Source organism: Dipodomys merriami, unplaced genomic scaffold, assembly GCF_024711535.1.
Source record: "Dipodomys merriami isolate MVZ:Mamm:240054 unplaced genomic scaffold, mDipMer1.0.p SCAF_1, whole genome shotgun sequence".
NCBI lineage: Eukaryota > Metazoa > Chordata > Mammalia > Rodentia > Heteromyidae > Dipodomys > Dipodomys merriami.
This window is the reverse complement of record NW_027202270.1, coordinates 76,473,431-76,496,345: the sequence shown is the minus strand read 5'-3', so window position 1 is coordinate 76,496,345 and position 22,915 is coordinate 76,473,431. Positions and strand designations below refer to the sequence as shown.

General features: G+C 44.2%; 1 protein-coding gene across 1 annotated transcript in view; it reads right to left on the bottom strand.

The window, feature by feature from the left end:
* Lct (lactase) overlaps positions 1–22,915 on the bottom strand; it is a 66,207-nt gene that overhangs the window by 15,128 nt on the left and 28,164 nt on the right. The window contains exons 4-9 of the mRNA XM_070038569.1: positions 20,856–20,958; positions 20,191–20,266; positions 15,064–15,790; positions 9,691–10,336; positions 4,805–6,352; positions 3,708–3,976 (exon numbers count right to left, since the gene is read on the bottom strand). Of these exons, the coding sequence (XP_069894670.1) occupies positions 3,708–3,976; positions 4,805–6,352; positions 9,691–10,336; positions 15,064–15,790; positions 20,191–20,266; positions 20,856–20,958 (3,369 nt within the window). The remainder of the gene's footprint in view (positions 1–3,707; positions 3,977–4,804; positions 6,353–9,690; positions 10,337–15,063; positions 15,791–20,190; positions 20,267–20,855; positions 20,959–22,915) is intronic.

Genomic DNA, 22,915 nt, shown 5'->3' with positions numbered 1-22,915 from the left:
GCAGTATGCAGATGATTGTTACTAAACATTTGGCACTAAAAGGTGCAGGGCTTATTAGAAAATGACTGGTAAAGGTTGGAGATACAAGAAAAAAGCCTGTACCAGGGGCTGGGAAGGTGGCTCAGTGGTAGAGCGCTTGCCTTGCATGCCTGAGGCCCTGGATTCCATTCCTCAGCACCACATAAGCAAAAAGAAAAAAGCCGGAAGTGGTGCTGTGGCTCAAGTGGTAGAGCGCTAGCCTGAGCTGAAGAGCTGAGGGACAGCGCCCAGGCCCAGAGTTCAAGGCCCACGACTGGACCCTCCCCCCCCCCCAAAAAAAGCCTGTACCAGTAAAAATTAGGAAAATGACTAAAGAATAGGCCATGGCAAAAATACAAAAATCCATCTAAAATCCACTTCTTCTGGTAAAATCTGAGACAATCTGAACATCTAAATAAATACTAGTAAAAAGTATAATCCACTGAATAAAATGGGACTCTACAAGGCCATACCAATGATAAATATATATATATATATATATATATATATATATATGTTATAAACAGGACAAAAGATAAAAATTTCCTTTCTCAAGAATTGTTACCTGATGTAAAAAGAATGCTGGAATTCAAAAAATAAATCAACATTGGAGCCTGTTAATCCTGGCTAATCAAGAGGCTAAGAATGGAAGAAGCCCAAACTAGGCAGAAAAATTCATGATGCCAGCTCAAAAATAACCAGCAGAGCTGGGTGCTGATGGCTCACGCCTGTAGTCTACCTACTTAGGAGGCTGAGATCTAAGGATCACGGCTTAAATCAAGCACAGGAAGGAAAAATCAGTGAGCCACTTATCTACAGTTAACCACCAGAAAATGAGAAGTAGAACTGGGGTTCAGTGTGGTAGAGCACTAGCCTTGAACTGAAGAGCTCAGGGACAGTGTTCTGGCCCTGAGTTCAAGCCCCATCATGATGACAACAAAACAAACCAGCAGAGAGGTGGGAGGCTTGGCTCATTTGGTAGAGAGTCAGCCAATGAGCAAAAGCATCAGGTACCAAATTTTGAGTTCCAGTCTCAGACCAAAATGAGGAAAAGAAAAAATAATCAGAAAAAAAAAAGGCTGGAGGGTGGCTCACATTTATGGTAAAGTGCCATCTTGGCAAGTGTGAAGCCCTTAGTTCAAATCTCAATACTGCCAAAAAAACCAAATCAGGGACTAGGAATGTGGCTCAGTGATAGAGTGCTTGTCTAGCATACATGAAGCCCTGGGTTCAATTCCTTAGTACCACATAAACAGAAAAAGCCGGAAGTGAAGCTGTGGCTCAAGTGGTAGAGTGCTAGCCTTGAGCAAAAGAAGCTCAGGGACAGAGCCCAGGTCCTGAGTTCAAGCCCCAGGACTGGCAAAAATAAAAATAAATATAATTTTTTTTGGTCGGTTGTGGGGCCTGAACTCTGGGCCTGGGCACTGTCCCTCAGCTCTTCAGCTCAAGGCTAGCACTCTACCACTTGAGCCACAGCACCACTTCCGGCTTTTTTCTTTTTGTTTATGTGGTGCTGAGGAATCGAATCCAGGGCCTCAGGCATGCAAGGCAAGTGCTCTACTACTGAGCCACTTTCCCAGCCCCCAATATAAATTATTTTTAATAAAAGCTGGGCACTGGTAGCTCATGCCTATAATCCTAGCTACTCAAAAGGCTGAGATCTAAAGATCATGGTTCAAAGCCAGCCTGGGCAGGAAAGTTCTTTATCTCCAATAAACCACTCAGAAAACCAGAAGTGGCCCTGTGCTCAAGTGGTAAAGTGCTAGCCTTGAGCTGAAGAGCTGAGGGACAGCCCCAGACAGAGTTCAAGCCCCACAACCGACCAAAAATAAATAAAATAAAAATTAAAAACCCAAATCAACATTTGGCAATCATCATAGTCGTAACTGACTCAGGCAAAAAAAACTATCAGCAGCTGCTAAAAGTAATGGGTAGAATTTGATGAGGAATAGGTATTTAGATAAGTCTCCAAATAGCTATCCACAAAATATTATTTTCTTAGAAGTATAAAAGTTAATTTTTTGATGAAAAAGCATAGTAGGCTCCTATTTGTTCTAGTGATGTTTTAGTAATGCATACGTACATTCATAAACATATATATGCATATATACACACATAATTCATAGAAAAGGCAAATAGGATAAAATGTGAACAGTTAAGGAGTCTGAGAAAGGGTGTGTGTGTGTGTGTGTGTGTGTCTGAGAAAGTGTGTGTGTGTGTGTGTGTGTGTGTGTGTGTGTGTAACTTATAAGATTTCCAAATACATAGTTTTTAGAAGAACCCATGGTCCTGAGACATCAGCTCATGCTTTGGTCAGGAAACACAACCACTTGTCTCGGCTCATGCAGCACATTTTGCTAATCAGAATATACAGTGTCACAATGATGAAAATTGGGACTTGTTGACTGACTGGATGAATGGAAATGGGAACTCAGAAAATTCCAGACATAGCAGCAATCTTACCAGAATCTGAGGATCAAGTTTTGGAAGCCAGCCTGGACAGACAAATCCAAAAGACTTATCTCCAATTAACCAGCAAAAAGCTAGAAGTGGAGGTGTGGCTCAAGTGGTAGATACCAGCCTTCAGTGAGAAAGTCGAGCAAGGCCCTGAGTTCAAGCCCCAGTAGTGGTACATACACCCCCACACACAAAATTTCAGATGTGAATTGGTTAAAATACTTTTTTTTTTTTTGTCAGCCATGGGGCTTGAACTCTGGGCCTGGGCACTGTCCCTGAGCTCTTCAGCTCAAGGCTAGCACTTTACCACATGAGCCACAGTGCCACTTCCTGCTTTTTTTGCTTATGTGGTGCTGAGGAATCGAACCTAGAGCTCATGCATGCAAGACAAGCACTCTACCACTGAGCCACCTTCCCAGCCCTCAAGCCATGTTTTTATCCTCTACCCTACAAGGAATAATTCCTAACCCTGTGTCCAGCTAAACCTGTGGAGCAATGCTTCTCATCTGGGTACCAGTTTGCTTCCAAAGATCAGTTAGCCATGTCTGCAGGCATATTTTGGTGGTTACAAGTAGGGAGGCATCTGAACTGCTAACCCTCACCTACCTCAGAAACATTTTGAGCAGTGATGATGACATAAAAAAACAACTCATGTGCTAAACTCACTCAGAGTCAGGTGAGTCTCTCTGCAACCCAACCCTGCACCCCAGTTCTGTGTCAGAGGTGATAAATTTAGGCAGTGATCCATGACTCACCACTGACTGGCTATTTATTGTCATTAATGTCATTTATTGTCTTTTGCATTTCACTTTTCTGAGGAAAGCTAAAACCATATTAGTGAGTCTCACTTGGCATGAATAAGGTAACAGTTTGATGTTGGGATGTTAGAAAAAGCCCAGGCTCATGTTTGAAGCCAGAAGGTTGGGTGAGGAGAAAGCATCAGCAGAGGCTTGGCATACTTATTTGCCTATCTTTGCCCAAGTGTTTCTGTTCAGGTTCTATCTACTCCTTCTGGCCATGCAAACACCCATCACAGCACAGTGTACCAACTGCTGATCTGTCCAAACTTGGGGATGGGAAGAAGTTGGACTGCACACAAAGAGGAACTTCCTGTCCCCTCTACAGTACACACTGGCCCCCAGAGGTTTGTTGGACCCCCTTACTCATGCTACTGCCTCTTCAGTACTGAATCTAAATCCTGGCACATGTGAGTATGACCCTGAACACCTTACCTGATACGCAGCAGATGCTGCACTCCAGAGGAAGCCCTCAGGAAAGTGTCCATACAAGAACTCATCCTCCTTGGGCAGTGGCATGCCATTATTGGTAATGACCTCTGTGTAGTACCTGGCCGAGGCTCTTGCTGTGCGGAGCCTGTTCACATTATTGAAGTCAACGTGGTACAGTCCAAACTTGATTGTGTAGCCAAACGACCATTCAAAGTTATCCATTAGAGACCAGGCAGAATACCCTCTAAGGTCTACACCATCGAGCCTGTAGGCTAGAAACATCCCAAAGGACAAACAGAACTTTAGACAAGGAGTCAGGAACTTTAGGAAGCCCATTCATGCGCAGATTCCTCAAGGCAATCTCCTTGAAAGCAGAGTAACATGTACCCTGAGACATGCACAGATGGTTTTGTTCTTTTTTTTTTTTTTGCTAGCTTTGATGACCCTACAGCAAGTATTAATGATTGATCTTTACAAAATCAAATTTGTTTAGTAAGGTAAAGGGACTTATCTTGAATTCACAAGCCACAGCCTGCTTTAGAAGGTAATTACAGAAGTGAGAATTTAAAGAAGAGGTTTTTGGTTTTGGCTGGTCGCTGGTGGCTCATGCCTATAATCCTAGATACTCAGGATGCTGAGGTCTAAAGACAGAGGTTCAAAGCCAGTCTAGGCAGGGAAGCCCACCAGAAAACCAGAAGTAGAGCTGTGGCTCAAAGTGGTTGAGTGCTAGTGTCTTGAGTAAAAGAGCTCAGGGACAGTGCCCAGGCCCTAAGTGCAAGGCCCACGACTGACAGGAAAAAAAAAAAAAAAGGTTGTTTTTTTTTGTATGTTTTTTTTTTTCTGGAGTACATGGTAATGAAAAAGTGGACTCAAGAAAAAAATTCTTTTGGAGATTCTGTATACATTTGTACATTTTTTCTGGGAAAAGAGCATAGCTTTCCCCCCCAGTTTCTCAAGGAATATGTAAACCCCAAATGGGTAAGGAATTACAAAGTTAGAGCACAAAAGAGAATCTTTAAATGTATTGTATTGAGCCATTTCAGGCTCTTGACATATGGAAGGCTGAAAGAATCTGTAAGATGAAATGAATTCTCACATACCTTTCAAAGCTTCATTGATGTAGGTTTTGTGGAAAAATATCCTATCGGTATCATCTACTTTTGGATCTTCCAGCCCCACTCCATTTTCGGTGATATAGATAGGGATTTCTCCATACTCTTCTTTGATCCAATTCAGCAGCCTCCTCATTCCCCAGGGCACTACTTTGTGCATTGCTGACGAGATCCAGGAAGTATCGTCCTCCCTTGTGATCTCCTGGTCATCTTCATGGGAGGGTGGATTTAGTCTGGGTGTTTTGTGACTTACGATTCTACTTGAGTAGGTGTTGAGGCAGAAGACATCAGCTGTGCCCCTAATGTATGCCTTCTCCTCCTCTGTGAAGCTGGGCAGGCGAGAGGTGGCTAAGTGTTGTAGTTCACTCCTGTTTCCTACTTTCCACTTCATGGCATCAGGATAGTCTCCATTTCTAAAAATGGGGTGTGCAAACCAACCCAGAACAAACTGTAACTTTCGATCAGCTGCTTCCACCTCTCTGGGGACTCCTGGTGATTTGGGCTCTGCCCAGTGTGCACTCAGGCTCAATGAGATGACCCCATTCTGCTTCTGCCTGTATTTCTTGTCATAAGTATGATAGACTCTGGCATGAGCTTTGATCACTGCATGGCCAATCCTGTAAGGGCCCCAGCCTGCGTCCTTCACATTTGGAGGAAATACCCCTGAGCCATAACCAAGCCATGCCTGGAATGAGGGCTCATTAAAGGTCATCCAGAACTTGACTCTGTCACCAAAGGTCTGGAAACAGAAGTCTGCATAGCTGTCAAACAAGTCAATCAGGGAAGGATTCTCCCAGCCTCCAATATCCTGGAGGGCCTGAGGTAGGTCCCAGTGAAACAGTGTCACCATGGGAGAGATGTTGCTTGCCACCAACCCATCAATCAGTTTGTTGTAGTATTCAACACCATGACTGTTGATAGTACTGTTTCTTCCAGTTGGGAAAATCCGGGACCAGGAGATAGAAAAGCGATAAGCATTCACCTTCAAAGCTCGAAGCATATTCAGATCAGCATCCAGCTTATTGTAGCTGTCACAGGCTATGTCTCCAGTGGAATTGTCTTTGACATTGCCTGGTGTATGGGTAAAGTTATCCCAAATGCTGGGGCCTTTGCCATCAGCATCCCAAGCTCCTTCAATTTGATAGGCTGAAGAGGATACACCCCACAGAAAGTCCTCCCGGAATGTGCCATGGTAGAACAAGTCTCTTTCAAACTTGGGTTGGTTGGAGAACTTTTCCCATACTACCTTAGCTTTGGAGGGCACCTCAGATGGGAATGCAAAGGTTTTAGTCTTGGAGGGGAAGTAGGCTGTAGAAGGTGGATGAAGCCTTTTGACCACTTTGTCAAGGAAGCCATTCTTTTCAATGATACTGGTGAAAAAGTAGGCAGATTTCCTGGGCGTCCTTGGCTTGCTGCTCTCGTTGAAGTTAACATGGTACAACCCAAATCTCTGGCTGTAGCCAGAGGGGCCTTCGAAGCCATCAACGAGGGAACGAGCAATGTAAGAACGAACATCTACTGAGTCTTCCTTCACAGCTATGAAGAAAAACAAAAACAATATTTTTAGACAAGATAATTTTTCTTATAAAATTGTTTGAGCCTGTTACTAATGTCACTTTTAGAAAGTTTCCCTTTGGCCGGGTGCTGGTGGCTCACAGCTATAATCCTAGCTACTCAGGAGGCTGAGATCTGAGGATTGAGGTTCAAAGCCAGCCAGGGCAGGAAAATCTGTGAGACATCTCCAAGTAACCACCAGAAAACTGGAGGTGGTGCTGTGACTCCACAGAGCTCAGGAAGAGCATCCAGGCCTGAGTTCAAGATCCATAAACAATAAAAATAGAAAATATAAAGTTTCCCTTTGAAGCTAAGCATCATTGGCTCATGCTTGTAATACTAGATATTCAGGAGGCTGAGAGTTGGAGGATAAAGGTTTGAGTCCAGCCAGGTCAGAAAAGTTCATTAGACTCTTTCAATTAACTAGCAAAAAGCACTGCTGGAGACATGGTTTAAGTTCTAAAGCACTGCCTGCCTAGCAAACATGAGGCCCTGAATTTAAACTATCCTACTGCCAAAAAAAAATTTCCTGGGGCTGGGAAGGTGGCTCAGTGGTAGAGCACTCGACTTGCATGCTCAAAGCCCTGGGTTCAATTCCTCAGCACCACATAAGCCGGAAGTGGCGCTGTGGCTCAAGTGGTAGAGCGCAAGCCTTGAGCTGAAGAGCTCAGGGACAGCGCCCAGGCCTTGAGTTCAGGCCCCATGACCGGACCCAAAAAAAAAAAAAAAATTCTTTTTTCTTGTTGTTGTTGGTACTGGAGCTTGAACTTGATCTTTGTTCATTCATTTTTGTTTTTGTTGTTGGTCATGGGGGCTGAACTGGGCCTGGGCACTGTCCCTTAGCTCTTCAGCTCAAGGCTAGCGCTCTACCACTTGAGCCACAGCGCCACTTCCAGGTTTTTCTGCTTATGTGGTGCTGAGGAATCGAACCCAGGGCCTGATGCATGCAAGACAAGCAGTCTACCACTGAGCCACCTTCCCAGCCCTCATTTTTTCTTGCTTAGGGCTGGCTGATAGTTTTGGAAGTTACTTAGATAATCACAAAACTGAGCCTTTTTTTCTCTTCAAAATGCATAAAAGGAAAACCAAGAAGACTCCACAAAACACCAGGCCACGTTTATGGCCACATATCTCAACTTCATACACCATCCCTATCTTGAAATAAGTAATAGAATATGCTCCATCTGCTCATATCAAGATGACTTGATTTTCTATAGAATACATAAATTATTTGATTTTTTTTTTTTTTTGGTGCTGGTCCTGGGGCTTGAACTCAGGGTCTGGGTGCTGCTGTCTGTGAGCTTTTTTGCCCAAGGCTACAGTCTACCACTTGTGCCATAGCCCCAATTCTGGCTGTTTGATGGTTAATGGAGATAACAGTCTCACAGACTTTCCTGAATAGGCAAACTGTGATTATCAGACCTCAGATTCCTGAGTAGCTAAGATTACAGATGTGAGCCACTGGCACTTGCCAATCTTTTTAAAGTGCGACTTTTTGCTTTTCCCTGCAATAATTTCAACATAAAATGATGACACATTCTGTATGTTTAAAAAAGAAAAAGAAAAACAGTCAAAAGAAATCTGAGGATCACAGTTCAAAAACAGCCTGGGCAGGAAAGTCCGTGAGACTCTTATCTCCAATAAACCACAAGAAACTGGAAGTGGTGCTATGGCTCAAATGGTAGAGCACTAGCCTTGAGCTGAAGAGCTGAGGAACAGCACCCAGGCCCCACAACCAGGAGGAAAAAAAGACATATGAATGATACAGCAGAAAACATGAAACTAGACATGGGCCAATTGGATCACAATGAATGACATGAAATACATTTTTTCGGGGGAAGTAGGACTGAAGTTTGAACTCTGGGCCTTATGATTGCTAAGCACTTGAGCCATGCCTCCAACCTGACATATAAATTTCATAGTCAGGTGAAGGAAATGGAATTAATGGGGTTAGAGTAATGAAGAAATTAATGAGTTAGAATCCTATCCTAAGCATCTACATGCCCTTATCACCATATAATTTTCTGCCTGTATCCTCTTAAACTGAGTCCTCTTTGGAAAGGATTTATAAGATGATTTCTTTGTTGCTTTGTATGTCCCTCCCCCACGGTATAACCCCTGCTTTCACTGTATTTGATGTTGGTATAATTTGTGGAGGGGAAGGGCAAAAACAAACTGTTTAAATAGGGATACAGGTGGACTCATTGCAGTAATGAGATGTACAAGTTGTTATGTCAAAAAACAAACTTTATAACTTTGGGGGGGATGGGAAGGGATGGTAAAGGGAAACAAAGGAGGAGGCTACCATGCTTGATAAGAAATGTACTCATTATCTTGTCCATGTAATTGTAACTCCTCTGTATGGTATTTTCACAATTAAAAAAAAATACTGTGCTCCTAAGATGATATGGCTTGATGCCTAGCTAGGATGCAAATGGGCAGGACATTGAAGGGTAGAAAGAACATTCTAGGGGAAAACATGGGAATACCTGGGTGCAGTGACTCACACCATTAATCCTAGCATAACAGGAGGATTACAATTGAAAGCCAGCCTGGAAGAAAACAGTTTTAGGACTCCATTTCAAAAACGATTTTAGGATTCCATTTCAACCAAAGCCAGTTATAGTGATATGTGACTGTCATCCCAGCTATGTGGGAGGCTAACATGGTGAGGATCACCATTTCATGCTGGCCTGGTCCAAAAAGTACTTGGGATACACCCCTCCTCACTTCAACAGAAAAGGCTAGGCATGGTGATTTCATGCCTGTTACTCCACCAACAGTGGTGGGTAAACATAAATAGGAGGGCTATGGTCCATTCTAGCCTAGGGGGAAAAAGCAAGGCACTATCTCAAAAATAACAAGAGCAAAAAGAGCTGGAGTCATGGTTCAACTGGTAGCCCTAAGTTTAAGCTTCAATATTGCCAAAAGCAGGCAATCAGACAAGCAAGAGGCAGGGAGGAAGAGAGGCAGGGAGGAAGGAAGAGAGGGAAGGAGAAAGGAAGGGAGGGAAAGGATAGAAGAATAAGAGAAAAGAAAAAAGAAGGAAGGAAGGAAGGAAGGAAAGAAGGAAGGAAGGAAGGAAAGAAAGAAGGAAGGAAGGAAGGGAGTGGAAGGAGAAGGATGCAAGCCTTTGGGAAAGGCAGTTGAGAGGATGGTGTGAAGGGATGTGAAGTGAGGAGCACTATTGCCACCAATACTACTTTTAGTTTTGTTTCCTTGGAGATTGTATTTGTTCCAGTAATAAGAATTTTGAAGACTCAGAACACTTAGAGAAGAGCCATTCACCTTCTAATCACCAGTATATCAACTATTCTTACCCTTGAGTACCTCGTTGATGTACTGGTTGAAGTAGTCCACTCTTAAGGAATCATCAAAGAGGTTTTCGCTTTCCCCTATGGGCATGCCATTCCCTGCCAGGTAGATTGGAACTTTTCCTCTTGTGTATTCTTCCGATGCAAACCGCAACAGTCTCCTTATACCCCAGGGCACCACACGAATCCAAGGAGATGAGGTTTGGGGCCAGGTAGGATCCACATGTTGGGAGAAGCCTCCAATGTTCTCATAGCTTGGGATGCAGGTGTGCTGTCGGGCCTTGCTGATGAGGCGGGAGGTATAATGAGACAGACCCAGAAAGTCAGCAGAACCTTTTATGAGCTGCTTCTCTGCCTGGGTGAACTCAGGGAGCTGGGCCACAGGCCTGGGGCACTGTTCATTTATCTGTTGAATTTGTGCCCTCAGGATGGCTGGGTAGTCTCCATCCACAAAGATGGGGTGTGCAAACCAACCCAGCATGAAGTGCAAGTAGCGTTCAGAGGCAGCCAAGTCTTCAGTCCTTTCTGGAAACAGGGGCTCCGCCCAGTCTGAATTCAGCACAATGCCCACTTGGCCCTGCTGCTGCAGGCGATGGTGATGGTTATAGTGGTGCCAAGTTCTAGCATGAGCCTTGAGGATCAAATGAGCCACCTAGTGAGAAAGACAGAAAGAAATATAGTGCTTAATACCAATGGTGCCAACAATAGCACTAAGAAGCCAACAGCAAATCAACAGCAACATGCAAGTTAATACTAATGTCAGTGATGTCAACAAGTCAACAAAGACAACACTGACAATGGCAACATAACACAAATTCCAAAAAATCCTCAATAATTTGACAACATTAAGACCAATGTCCATTATGGCAACAAGTTAATAATGTCAACAAATCAACAAACTCATGCTAATAGTGTCAGTAAGTCAATAATAACATCAAATCAATCACAGTGTGAAGAATTTAATCCACATGTCTATAGGCAACATCAATAATGCTGATGTTAACACGATCAAAACCAGTATTAACAAATCAAGAAAATTAGCAAAAGTCAGCATCAGTAAATCTATAGCAACATCATCAACAAGCTCAGTAACAATAACAACACATATTGAGCCTTTATTGCTCAATAAATTCTTTCATGTAATCCTTATAACAACTTCATTTGAAAAGTATAATTATTATTTCCACCTAACATATAAAGAAGACAAGATCTATAATGGTATAATAACTCCACAAGGCTGAAATTAGGAGTAATGTGAGAATATAGGACCCAGGCAGAGCTGTGCAGAGTGAAAGAAACATGTAATCTCAGCATTCAGGAGGCTGAGGCAGGAGAATCTTGAGTTACAAACTAGCTTAAATTAACTGTGAAATCCTGCTTCAGAAAGGAAGGAAAGAAGGAATGAAGGAGAGAGAAAACAAGAAAAAAGAAAGGGGGGCGGGGGGAGGCTGGGAAGGGATGTGAAGGGTAAACAAAGGAGGAGGCTGCAATGCTTGATAGGAAATGTACTCATTATCTTGCCCATGTAATTGTAACCCCTCTGTACAGTATGTTCACAAAAAATTAAAATTAAAAAAAAAAGAAAAAAGAAAGGAAGAAAAGAAAAGAGGGCTGGGAATGTGGCTTAGTGGTATGCTTAGTGGTATGCTTGCCTAGCATACACAAAGCCCTGGGATCAATTCCTCGGTACCACATATACAGAAAAAGCCAGAAGTGATGCAGTGGCTCAAGTGGTAAGACTGCTAGCCTTGAGCACAGAGAGGCTCAGGGACAGTGCCCAGGCCCTGAGTCAAGCCCCAAACCTGGCCAAAAAAAAAAAAAAAGAATTCCTTTCTTGAGCCAGGCACTGGTGGCTCACGCCTGTAATCCTAGCTACTCAGGAGGCTGAGATCTGAGGATCTCGGTTCCAAACCAGCCCAGGCAGGAAAGTCCATTAACCACTAGAAAGTCAGAAGTGATGCTGTGACCTAAGTGGTAGAGTGCTCGCTTTGAGCTGAAGAGCTGAAGGACAGCACCCAGGCCCAGAGTTCAAGCTCTACAACCAACCAAAAAGAAAAAGAAAAAAAAGAAAAGAAAGGAAGAGCTAAGAAAGGTTTAAACCAAGCAATCAGATCCAGGCCTGCTATTGTCATCCTACACATTCTGCCTCTGTACTCAATGCTGAACAAGTGAAAAAGGGAGACCACTCTGTAGCCTACTTATTTTCCTTTCTACATAAATTCCACAACCAGGAATCTCTCTGTACACTTAATCCCATGGTCTTACAAGTCATCTATGTTCCCTGGAAGAATATCACAGAAAAACAGACAAAAGAGAGGTATCAGAGTAAACAAGTTTACAAGTAAATCTTGACTCTGCTATGAATTATCTCCTCTATAAGCATACAATCTGTTCCCTCAGTTTCAGCTTTTTAGTCTGTGAGAAGTAGATACTTCCCTGACATATTCCTGGATATTGCTTTACACAGTTTAATATAGTTTCATATCTACATACTAAAACTCTATAAAGTATATAATATTAATAAGAAAAAGAAGTGGATCATTATGGGTCCATCTGGAAAGATTAAGATTAGTGCACGCAAAGCACCGACCAAAACTTGGAGTAGGCGAACCAAAAACTTGGAATAGCCTGGCGCCGGTGGCTCACGCCTGTAATCCTAGCTACTCAGGAGGCTGAGATCTGAGGATCATGGTTCAAAGCCAGCCCAGGTAGGAAACTCTGTGAGACTCTTATCTCCAATAAACCACTAGAAAACCGGAAGTGGCGCTGTGACTCAGGCAGTAAAGCACTAGCCTTGAGCTGAAGGACAGCGGCCAAGCCCAGAGTTCAAGCCCCACAACCAACAACAACAACAACAAAAAACCTTGGAGTAGGTAGTGTATTCATCTACACCCATAAGCCCAACATTTGGAAGACTGCGGCAGGGAGGATCAGCTTGGGCTACATGGAAACCTTGTACTTCAAAAACAAAACCAAGAAACTCCTAGCTACTCAGGAGGCTGATATCTGAGGATCTCAGTTCAGAGCCAGCCCGGTAGAAAATCTGTGAGACTCTCATCTCCAATCAACTACTCAGAAAAAGCCAGAAGTGGTATAAGGACAGAGCCCAGGCCCTGCGTTCAAGCCCCAGGATTGGCAAAAAACAAAAACAAAAACAAGGTAGCACTAGTAGCTTTTACCTATAATCCTAGAAGGCAGCCCAAACAAAAAAAAAAAATTGTGAGACCCTTGTTTTCAACCAAGAGCATGGACCTGTTGTTAAAACAGGGAGCCTAAAATAGGCTGATCACCCAGGCATACACCCAGGCGGAAAGTGAGACTCTATCTTAAAAATAGTGCAAAAAAAAAAGCAGGGGGGGGGAAGTGGCTCATGCCTGTAACCCTCGCTACTCAGGAAACTGAAATCACGGGGATTGTAGCTTGAAACCAGAGTCTGTGAGACCCCCCCCCCCCGCACCTCAGCAAAAAGCTGAGCTGGAAGTATGGTTCAAGTAGTAGAGCACAGCAGTGAGAAGCAAGTCATACAAGATTGTTAAGTCGTAGAGCGCTAGCCTTGAGCTGAAGAGCTGAGGGACAGTGCCCAGGCCCAGAGTTCAGGCCCCACAACCGGACCCAAAAAAAAAAGATTGTTAAGTCCTGAGATCAAGCCCCACAATTGGCAAGGGGGGGTTGGAGAGTGTAGGTATGAACAGTAGCACCCACCTAGCAAATTCAAGGCCCTGAACGCTAGTACTCCCCAAAACAACAAGAACACTAAAACCCTTGATGTGCAGAAGACACCTTGCTAAATCCTAATTCCTTTTCCTTTTTATCATCTGAAAAAGATGACACTTCTGAAGAATTTCCTATCAAAAATATGCCATAGGAAGGTTTTTCTCATGTTCAGAATGTTAGTTCCTGAACTCCAATGGCAAATTGCACTCTTTTCCAGAAGAAACTTTTTTTTTTTTTTGGTCGGTTGGCCTGGGCACTGTCCCTCAGCTCAAGGTTCAAGGCTAGTGTTCTAGCACTTGAGCCACAGCACCACTTCTGGATTTTTCTGCTTATGTGGTGTTAAGGAATTGAACCCAGTGCCTCATGCATGCAAGGCAAGCGCTCTACCCTGAGCCACCTTCCCAGCCCAGAAACTTTTCCTTTCTAAACTAGCCCAAGTCAGGTACGGTGCCCAATGGAATATTAGACAAGCATTAGGAACCATCATTGTGACCATGTAAACTTGGAGAATTACCAATGACAATGTCAAGTATCAGCACTAACCTGAGCTGCCTTGTGAATGCTAAGAAGGTTAAAAAAATCCAAGACTGAATGAAAATATGAGAAATGATATGTCCCTTCATAGTTCCTATGTTAACAGGTGTTGGTGACACACCTGTCATCCTAGCTACTCAAGAAGCTGAGATGTGAAGATCATGGTTCAAAGCCAGCCCAGGCAGGAAAGTCTGTGAGACTCTTATCTCCAATTAATCACCAAAAGAAGCTGGAAGTGGAACTGTGACTCAAGTGGTAGAACACTAGCTTTGAGCAAAAAAAAGCTCAGGGACACCACCCAGGCTCTGAGTTTTAGCCGCAGGACTGGCACAAACAACAACAAAAAGGTTGCTATGCATTCCCATCAGTCACCAACATTCCCTAGCCAAGACCCAGCAGTAGATTCAGGGGTGGGCATGTGCCTACCCAGAAATCAGAAAATATAGGAGCAAGATTTCTTTCTTGCTGGTTGGTCTTAAAACATAAAAGCAGAACAATCAGGAAGTCTGGCAAGCAAACAGCCAACAAGGAGAACTAGGAAGAGAAAATAACTGGGTGTGGGAAAATCATGTGTGACCAAACTAGAAACAATCCCTTAAAAGGTAAAGGAGAGAGAGAGAAAGAAGAGAGAGAGGGGGGAGAGGGGAAGAGATGGAGAGAGAAAGAGAAAAAGAGAAAAGAAACAATCCCTTTCATTTCCCTGAGTTCAGATTCTCTCTGAACTCTCTTAAATCAATTTGGGTTAGGCTTCCTGTGCTTTGACACACTGAGTCCTGGGTGGGGGGTATGTGTGACAGGACTCTACTACTGAACTACAACTCCAGCCTGAAGATTTCTTTCAGGATCAGGAGGACTTGGGTTGAAATCTCCTAGCCTAAAACCCAACAGTGATGCCATTATGACCATATCATTTATCCTGAGCCCCCATCTCCTCACCAATTATTTATATCCCAAGGATGTAATAACTATTTTTAAAGTGCCAGAACAGTACTGAGCAAAATAAGATGATTAACAATTTATGGTTCCTTTAAAGAAGAAAAAGGAAAGTCCTACTGAGGAAAGGAGCAAGACAAAATTACTTCTGTCTCACCAACCATCCTAATTAGCAGGCACCCTGGGAATGGGAAATACCTTAAAAGAGGCCACTCCTGGGTCAGAGATGCCTGGTGCATGTTGTCCAGTGCCATAGCCTGCATAGCTCATCACCCATGGCTCATGGAAGGTCACCCACAGCTTGACACGATCTCCAAAAGTAGAGAAGCAGAAGGCTGCATAGTCCAGGAAGGCATCCACCACACTCTCATTCTGCCACCCACCATGGTCCTGCAGGGCCTGGGGCAGGTCCCAGTGGAACAGTGTCACCATGGGCTCAATGTGGGAGTCCAGCAGGCTGTTGATCAGCTTGTTATAGTAGGCCACACCTTGGAGGCTGGGGTTTCTCCCATACCCAGTAGGGAAGATCCTGGACCAGGAGATGGAGAACTTGTACAACTGAGCTCTGAGTCCTCGAATCAGGGCCACATCATAAGATGGCTTGTGGTAACTGTCACTGGCCACCTCTGGCGTGGCCTGGTCCTTGGCAGTGTTCAGGTGCCCATACTGGTCCCAAATGCTTGGTCCCCTCCCACCTTCGGCCCAGCCTCCTTCCACGTTAAAGGCTCCTGTGGAGACACCCCAGAGGAAACCTTCAGGAAAAACATCCTTCAGAAAGGCATCTCTTTCTATCTTGGACTGGTTAGCAAAGGTCTCCCAGATTCTCTGGTAGGCTGAGCCAAAGTACAAGGGTCCAACTGCTGACCCATGGTCTTGCTGCTGCTCAGTCTGAAATGCTGGGCTCTCCGTCAGAGAACAGGATATGCTGTGGAATTGAAGAGACACGAAGGGAAATAACTCATGACCCTGAGTTACAAATATCCTCGTACAAACCAATAGGACAACATATTTAATCAATAAAGAAAGACCAAGTCCACATAATCATTGGCAGGAAGTGACAGCTGGGAAAACTCATTATGGCTACTTTCTAGATGAGTGATTACTGCTCTTGTGTAAGAATATGGATAATGTGACTACTCTTGGATGAGACCACCCTTGAATACTGTCTGCAGTTGTGGCGCCACACTTATTATTTATAAAGCATAACTAATAAGGATGGCTTCATTAATTCAAGTTGGATTCTGTGCTGGCCATGGTGATAACAATGGTATCATTTACCTTTCAGAGCTAATTTATGAGATAGGTACTTCAATTACTTCTTTCTCATCCTCCAGAAGGAGAAGCACATTTACAGAGTTGAGTAACTTCTGGACCAGCTGGTTCAGGAGATTTCAGCATTGAAACTAGTGGTATGTATCCATTATTATTATTATTTTTTTGGGTCCGGTCGTGGGGCCTGAACTCTGGGCCTGGGCGCTGTCCTTCAGCTCTTCAGGTCAAGGCTAGCACTCTACCACTTGAGCCACAGCACCACTTCCGGCTTTTTTTTTTTTGCTTATGTGGTGCTGAGGAATCAAACCCAGGACCTCAGGCATGCAAGGCAAGCACTCTACCACTGAGCCACCTTCCCAGCCCCAAGTATGTATCCATTATTGTAAACAATATCAGCTTTGGCTACAATCTTCATACAGCCTGGATTATATACATAATATCAAATGCTCAAGTATACAGTCATGTTAAGGATGACAAAATAACAAGACAGGAGCTTAGACTATTGATCATCGTACTGCCTCCTTGATCACATAGTTTGTAGTAATGGAATCAAGCCTATGTATTTAACCATATGTATCACTATGTCTGTGCATACATATTTATGTCCATATACTATATATTTAAGATACTATGTCACATAGAAGTGTAGTCCTTGGGCTGAGAAGGTGGCTCAGTGGTAGAGCGCTTGCCTTGCATGCATGAGGCCCTGGGTTCGATTCCTCAGCACCACATAAGCAAACAGAAAAAAGCCGGAAGTGGCACTGTGGCTCAAGTGGTAGAGCACTAGCCTTGAGCTGAAGAGCTGAGGGACAGCGCCCAGGCTCAGAGTTCAGGCCCCACGACCGGACCCAAAAAAAAAGAAGTGTAGTCCTTGGCCAAGCACAGGTGCATATCTGTAATCCCAATTACAGGTATTAAGGTAGATCATTATTTGAGGCCAGTCCTGAGCAAAAACACTAGAACCTCTCTGTAAAACTAAAAATTGAGTGCCAACCAGGCACTAGTGGCTCACACTTACAATTCTAGCTACTCAGGAGGCTGGGATCTGAGGATCACAGTTCAAAGCCAACCCAGCCCAGACAGGAAAGTCTGTGAGACTCTTATCTCCAATAAATCAACAGAAAAACCGGAAGTGGCACTGTGGCTCACGTGGTAGAGTGCTAGCCCTGAGCTGAAGAGATGAGGGACAGGGCCCAGGCCCAGAGTTCAAGCCCCATGACCAAAAAAGAAAAAGAAAGAAAGAAAAAAACCTGAGTGCTGATGGCTTATGCCTGTAATCCTAGCTACTCAGGAGGCTGAGATCTGAGGATTGAGGTTCAAAGTCAGCCCAGGCAGGTAAGTGCATGAGACTCTTATCTCCAATAAACCATCAGAAAACTGGAAGTGGTGCTGTGGCTCAAGTGTAGAGCACTAGCCTTGAGCTGAAGAGCTGAGGAACAGAGCCCAGGGCCAGAGTTCAAGCCCCACAACCAACAAAAACAAAACCCAATAAACTAAAGCAAAAAGGGATGATCGAGCCACTTTTCAAGTGGTAAGAGAATGTATATAGCAAGCAAGAGGCCTTGAGCTCAAACCTCAGTACCAACCAAAGAAAGTGCCATTTTTATATGCAATGTAGTCTATTTTCTATTTCTAGTGTTCTTGGTCTCCCCTCCTTTCCTGTCTGCCTCCCTTCCTTCTAAATTGATTTCACAACCAATTAATCATGGCCTGCAACTGGAAAACACCCATCATAGACTGCTGCAAACAGAAGAAGGCAATCTTGATGAAGGGTTGGCCAGTATCCTATGTTTTGTTGGTCTGGAAAAGGTAGTGTGCCGGGAGGTGGAACACAAGAGCCATCTCCCTTGGAGTCCACAGTGTGGTGGATGGGGTAGGTGGTGATATTTAGAGGCTGGCTCAGAAGGCAGAACTGACAAGAGTGACAAGGACATAGAACATAGCCCCCATCCAAAGGAGTGATATATAGGCCCAAGCTGGCCCTAGGAGGGATGTTCCAAACCTAAGTAAATCTAGTTGACTCAGCATCAACTCCACAACAGCTAAAATAGTGGGGAAAAGAAATGATCATTCCTCTGGGAATGTGGTTTAGTGGTAGAGTGCTTGCCTAGCATGCATGAGGTCCTCAGTACCACATTACAACAACAAACAAAAAAACTAAGTCTCAATACCTCGCAGAAAAACATCACTCATAGTTACATATTATTCCAAATGTGTGCATGACTGTAGCACAACCAAGGTGTGGGTGTGACACTCTTGGAGGGCTCAGCCTCAGTGTGTGTTCAAGCAGGAAAACACAAGCCTCTGCTCATCATTGTTACCCATGCTCCTCTTACCCTCTCAGTCCAGGTTTGTGGAAAGAGGTCTGTGGAAATAAAGCAACTGCCCCTAGATGAAACAGGCTATAGCAGGGCTTGCAAGTACCCCTCCTTCCACGATTTACCCCACGCCATCCCAGGAAATGGTCTTTGCCCCTCCTCTGAATGCAGTACTGTGTGCCACACTGATGTCAGTTTTTGGGTGCCTCTCTGTCTACCTGCGATGCCTGAAATTCTCCAGGAAAAAACTCAATTGTCTCTAAGCTTCTTCCATCTCCCCTTGTATCAACAGATTCTCCATCCCCATCTACCTGAGTGGTCTGTGTCAGGGCCTCTGCTGTAAACTAATGCTAAATCTTCAGATGAAGTACCAGGAGGTCAGAAGCCTTGAAGCTAGTGGCACTTCCATTTGGTAAATATTGACCTCTCGAAGAACCCATTTGATTTCAATTTCCTGGGTTTTCGTTCATTGAGACCTAGCCCAATACTCCTAGGCTGACTTCATGTGTGTGGTCATGGAAAATTCATGCTTCTACCTACAGCACAAAGCCTGGCATCCAGAATTGTGTATGTCTGTTGATCTGAAGCAAGTTAACATTGTGGGACACTAGAAGGTTATGACTGAGTAATGAAAGGGGAAGGCAGGAAGAGGTGGTGGCACTGAGGAGGGCCTGGAAGCTGAATGATGACCTCTAACCTGGGCTGTCTTACTGCACATGTGTAAAATGCGACAGAACACTGAGATTCTGAGATGTTCCCAAGCTGTTTACCATACCATCCCTTTCTTGCTAATGTCATACAGGACATGGTGTAACTATAAAAATAACTTCCAATGAGTCTATATAAGAGGTATATTATTTATAAACCTTAGTAGTTCAACCACCAAGGAATTATCTACAGGTAGGCACCAGTGGCTCAAGCCTGTAATACTAGCTATATAGGAGACTGAGATCTGAGGATCAAGGTTTAAAGGCCAGTCTAAGCAGGAAACGTCCATGAAAAAATCAGAGTGGAACTTAAAATATTATCTGCAATTCCATCACTGATGAAAGCCTCTACACTTGTGGAGTTATATTTTCACCATGGGTAGCTTTCTTGTCTTTACTGTCTCCTGTAGAGCATTTCACATTTCACACCAAGGAAATGGGGGCAAGAATGTACTACCTTGTAGCTTCAGTACGTTGGTCAGATCTAACTTCAACATACCTTCTCTTCCACATATTTACATTGTCTACAAGATCTTTAAAAGGCCAGGGCAACCTTGTAATCCTAGCTACTCAGGAGGCTGAGATCTGAGGATCACAGTTCAAAGCCAGCCCAGGCAGGAAAGTCCGTGAGACTCTTATCTCCAATAAACCAGTAGAAAACCTGACGTGGCACGATGGCTCAAGTGATAGAGCGCTTGCCTTGAGCTGAAGAGTGCAGGGACAGCGCCCAGGCCCAGAGTTCAAGCCCCATGACCGACAAAAAAAAAGGCCAGGACAAGATCTTAAACTCAATCCCAGCAATGCTGAGTATGCACAACTGGGTGATTTGAAAAATAAGAAAGCCAAACTACATGAGTGAGGCCTAGACTGTCTCAATCAGGCTTTTCCTCTGAGCCTCCTTCTCTGTTGAATAACAATGATAAACCTGCTGGCCTAAGAGGCAAGGACAAGAATCCTCAAAGATTTCTCATGTAAAGAAAAGTAGTTTATAAACCACAGTTATTGGTCAACATAAATTGTAATATTACCTTTTCTTAGAACTTGAACAGCTCAGGAATGCATTAATATCAAACCCAATGGTAAGCACCTGGTCTTGATTTATTGCTGTAAGAGAAATTTTATTTACTTGATGTGAAACTCAACCAAGAACATATGTGTCATTCATAAAACTCCATTAAGGGGCTGGGAAGGTGGCTCAGTGGTAAAGTGCTTGCCTTGCATGCTTATGAGGCCCTGGGCTTGATTCCTCAGCACCACATAAGCAGAAAAAGGCACTGTGGCTCAATGGTAGAGCACTGGCCTTGAGCTGAAGAACTGAGGGGCAGCTCCCAGGCCCAGAGTTCAGGCCTCACAACCAAAAAAAAAAAAGAAAGAAAGAAAGAAAGAGAAAGGAAGAAAGAAAAAAAGAGAGAAAGAAAGAGAAAGAGAGAGAGAGAGAAAGAAAGAGAAAGAAAGAAAGAAAGAAAGAAAGAAAGAAAGAAAGAAAGAAAGGAAGGAAGGAAGGAAGGAAGGAAGGAAGGAAGGAAGGAAGGAAGGAAGGAAGGAAGGAAGGAAGCAGTGTGCAAGTTGAGGTATGGGACATGGATCAGCAGACAGCAGTATCTAGAGAGAAGCATGAGGCTGGAACCCCAGCTTTTCAGACTGCTACCCATCAAGCTAGTCCACTAAACTTCTTGCTTTCCAGTTCACTCACCTTCAAAAAGGCTGAAAAGCAGTCTGTTGGGGTCCTTCCTGCTAGAGGGACAGTCCTGAAGTTTTAGGGTAAAGATGAAAATATCTACTTTGGGCTCAATGGTCTGAAAAAGATAAAGACTGCCAGGTGAACTGAAGCTTACCAAAGAAGTAACTTGATAATAGGGACAGTGTTTCAGGATTTAAAAAAAAACTACCAACACTCTGTCTGTGGAGCTCACCTCTAGCCCTTTCAGGTAACTAGGGAAGCTGGATTAGACTCTGAAGAAAACGTATGCTTCTTTTCCATTACACTCTCCTCATCCCCACCAAAGCTCCCATTCATTCATCTCAGGTATACCCAGGACCTCCTAGAGAGCTGGAAAAGGGTTAGAATCAGGAACACGGCTATCTGCTCCTGACAGGTGCCCATGTGACATAATGAGCTTAATCAAGAGGCTGCCAACACCATATTTGTGCATGTATGGAATCTGTTTCAAAATAATCTGAGGGAAGCCGGGCGCCGGTGCCTCACGCCTGTAATCCTAGCTACTCAGGAAGCTGAGATCTGAGGATTGCTGTTCAAAGCCAGCCCGGGCAGGAAAGTCCGTGAGACTCCTATCTCCAATAAACCACTCGAAAACCAGAAGTAGCACTGTGGCTCAAGTAGTAGAGCGCTCGCCTTGAGCTGAAGAGCACAGGGACAGCACCCAGGCCCAGAGTTCAAGCCTCATGACTGACACACACACACACACACACACACACACACACACACACACATCAAAGCATGTATGATTACTTCTTCATTGTTCTTCTAACCACTGACTATGGGAAAAAAACATCTAAGCTATTAACACGTTGTTTGACTTTTCTTCTTTTTTTGGTGTGCCAGTAATGGGGTTTGAACTAACATCTTGAGATGTTTTGGGTGTGTTTTTGTGTTTTGTGTTTTGTGTTTTGTCCTGGGGTTTGAACTCTGGGCCTAGGTGCTGTTCCTGACCTCCTCTTAACTCTACCACTTGAGCACTGCACCACTTCTGGCTTTTTTGTGATTAAATGGACATAAGAGTCTCAAGGACTTTCCTGCCCAGACTGTCTTCAAACTGCAATCCTCAGATCTCAGCTTCCTGAGTAGCTAGGATTACAGGTGTGAGCTATTGGCACCCAGCAGGTCTTGAGTTCTTGCATGGCTTTTTCACTCAAAGTTTTCACTTGACCCCTTAAACCATACCTCTAACTTTCAGCTTTTGCTGGTTAACTTTCCTTTAAATTACCTTTTTTAGGAGGTTGGGGTCTGGTCATTTCCTTCATAGTTTTTCCTCCCCTGAGCTATTAAAGGCAACCAATAACTAGTGGCCAAATAACTACTATAAACTCTGAAAAAAAAAAAAGGTGTCAAGTGTGTCCTTATTTTCTCATAGCTGCTTGTGACAACCTCCCTTCTTCAAAGAGGCAACTCCATACAGCCCCCACCCTTGCCCTGCAATGGGTCAATGCATGAGAGCCAAGCACTGAGGGTGGCATGCTTTCAGAACTAAGGTGTTTGTTTTTTCTCTTGATGATGCAGATGTAGGGTAGGATGATGTGTTACGTCCCAGGACTAGTGAGGTAGAACAGCTTCAGAGGCCTCACTTGACTTGTGAGGAGTAGAGCATGCCCCCAGAGAATAGAACCTGCAGAATTCAGAACCTAGAGCTGTGCCCCATGCTCTTTATCATGGTGTTCTCACACCCTGCAACTAACTACTGGGGTCATTGGTAAGTGCAGCTGAGGGCCCCGAGGCTTGGTGCAGGACATGCAGGTACTCCGGAGAGTGAAGGAAATGAGTGGGCATCTGTTGTCCCGGTACTGCCGCTACCTACCTTTTCCCTTCACAGCCCCTTTTCCCCTGAAAAGACCCACTCCCAGGGAGAGTGGGATGCCTGAGGCAGGGCAGGTGAGAAGGAAAGAAGCTGTAGCAGGGTACTACTACTCAGCCCCTCTCCTCAAGAAGAACTGTCGTTCTTGGCTGTCCTGGGAGTGGGAAATGGGACCAGGCAGTAACTACAATGTCAGAGGACTCTCTGGTAGCCCAATGAGCTC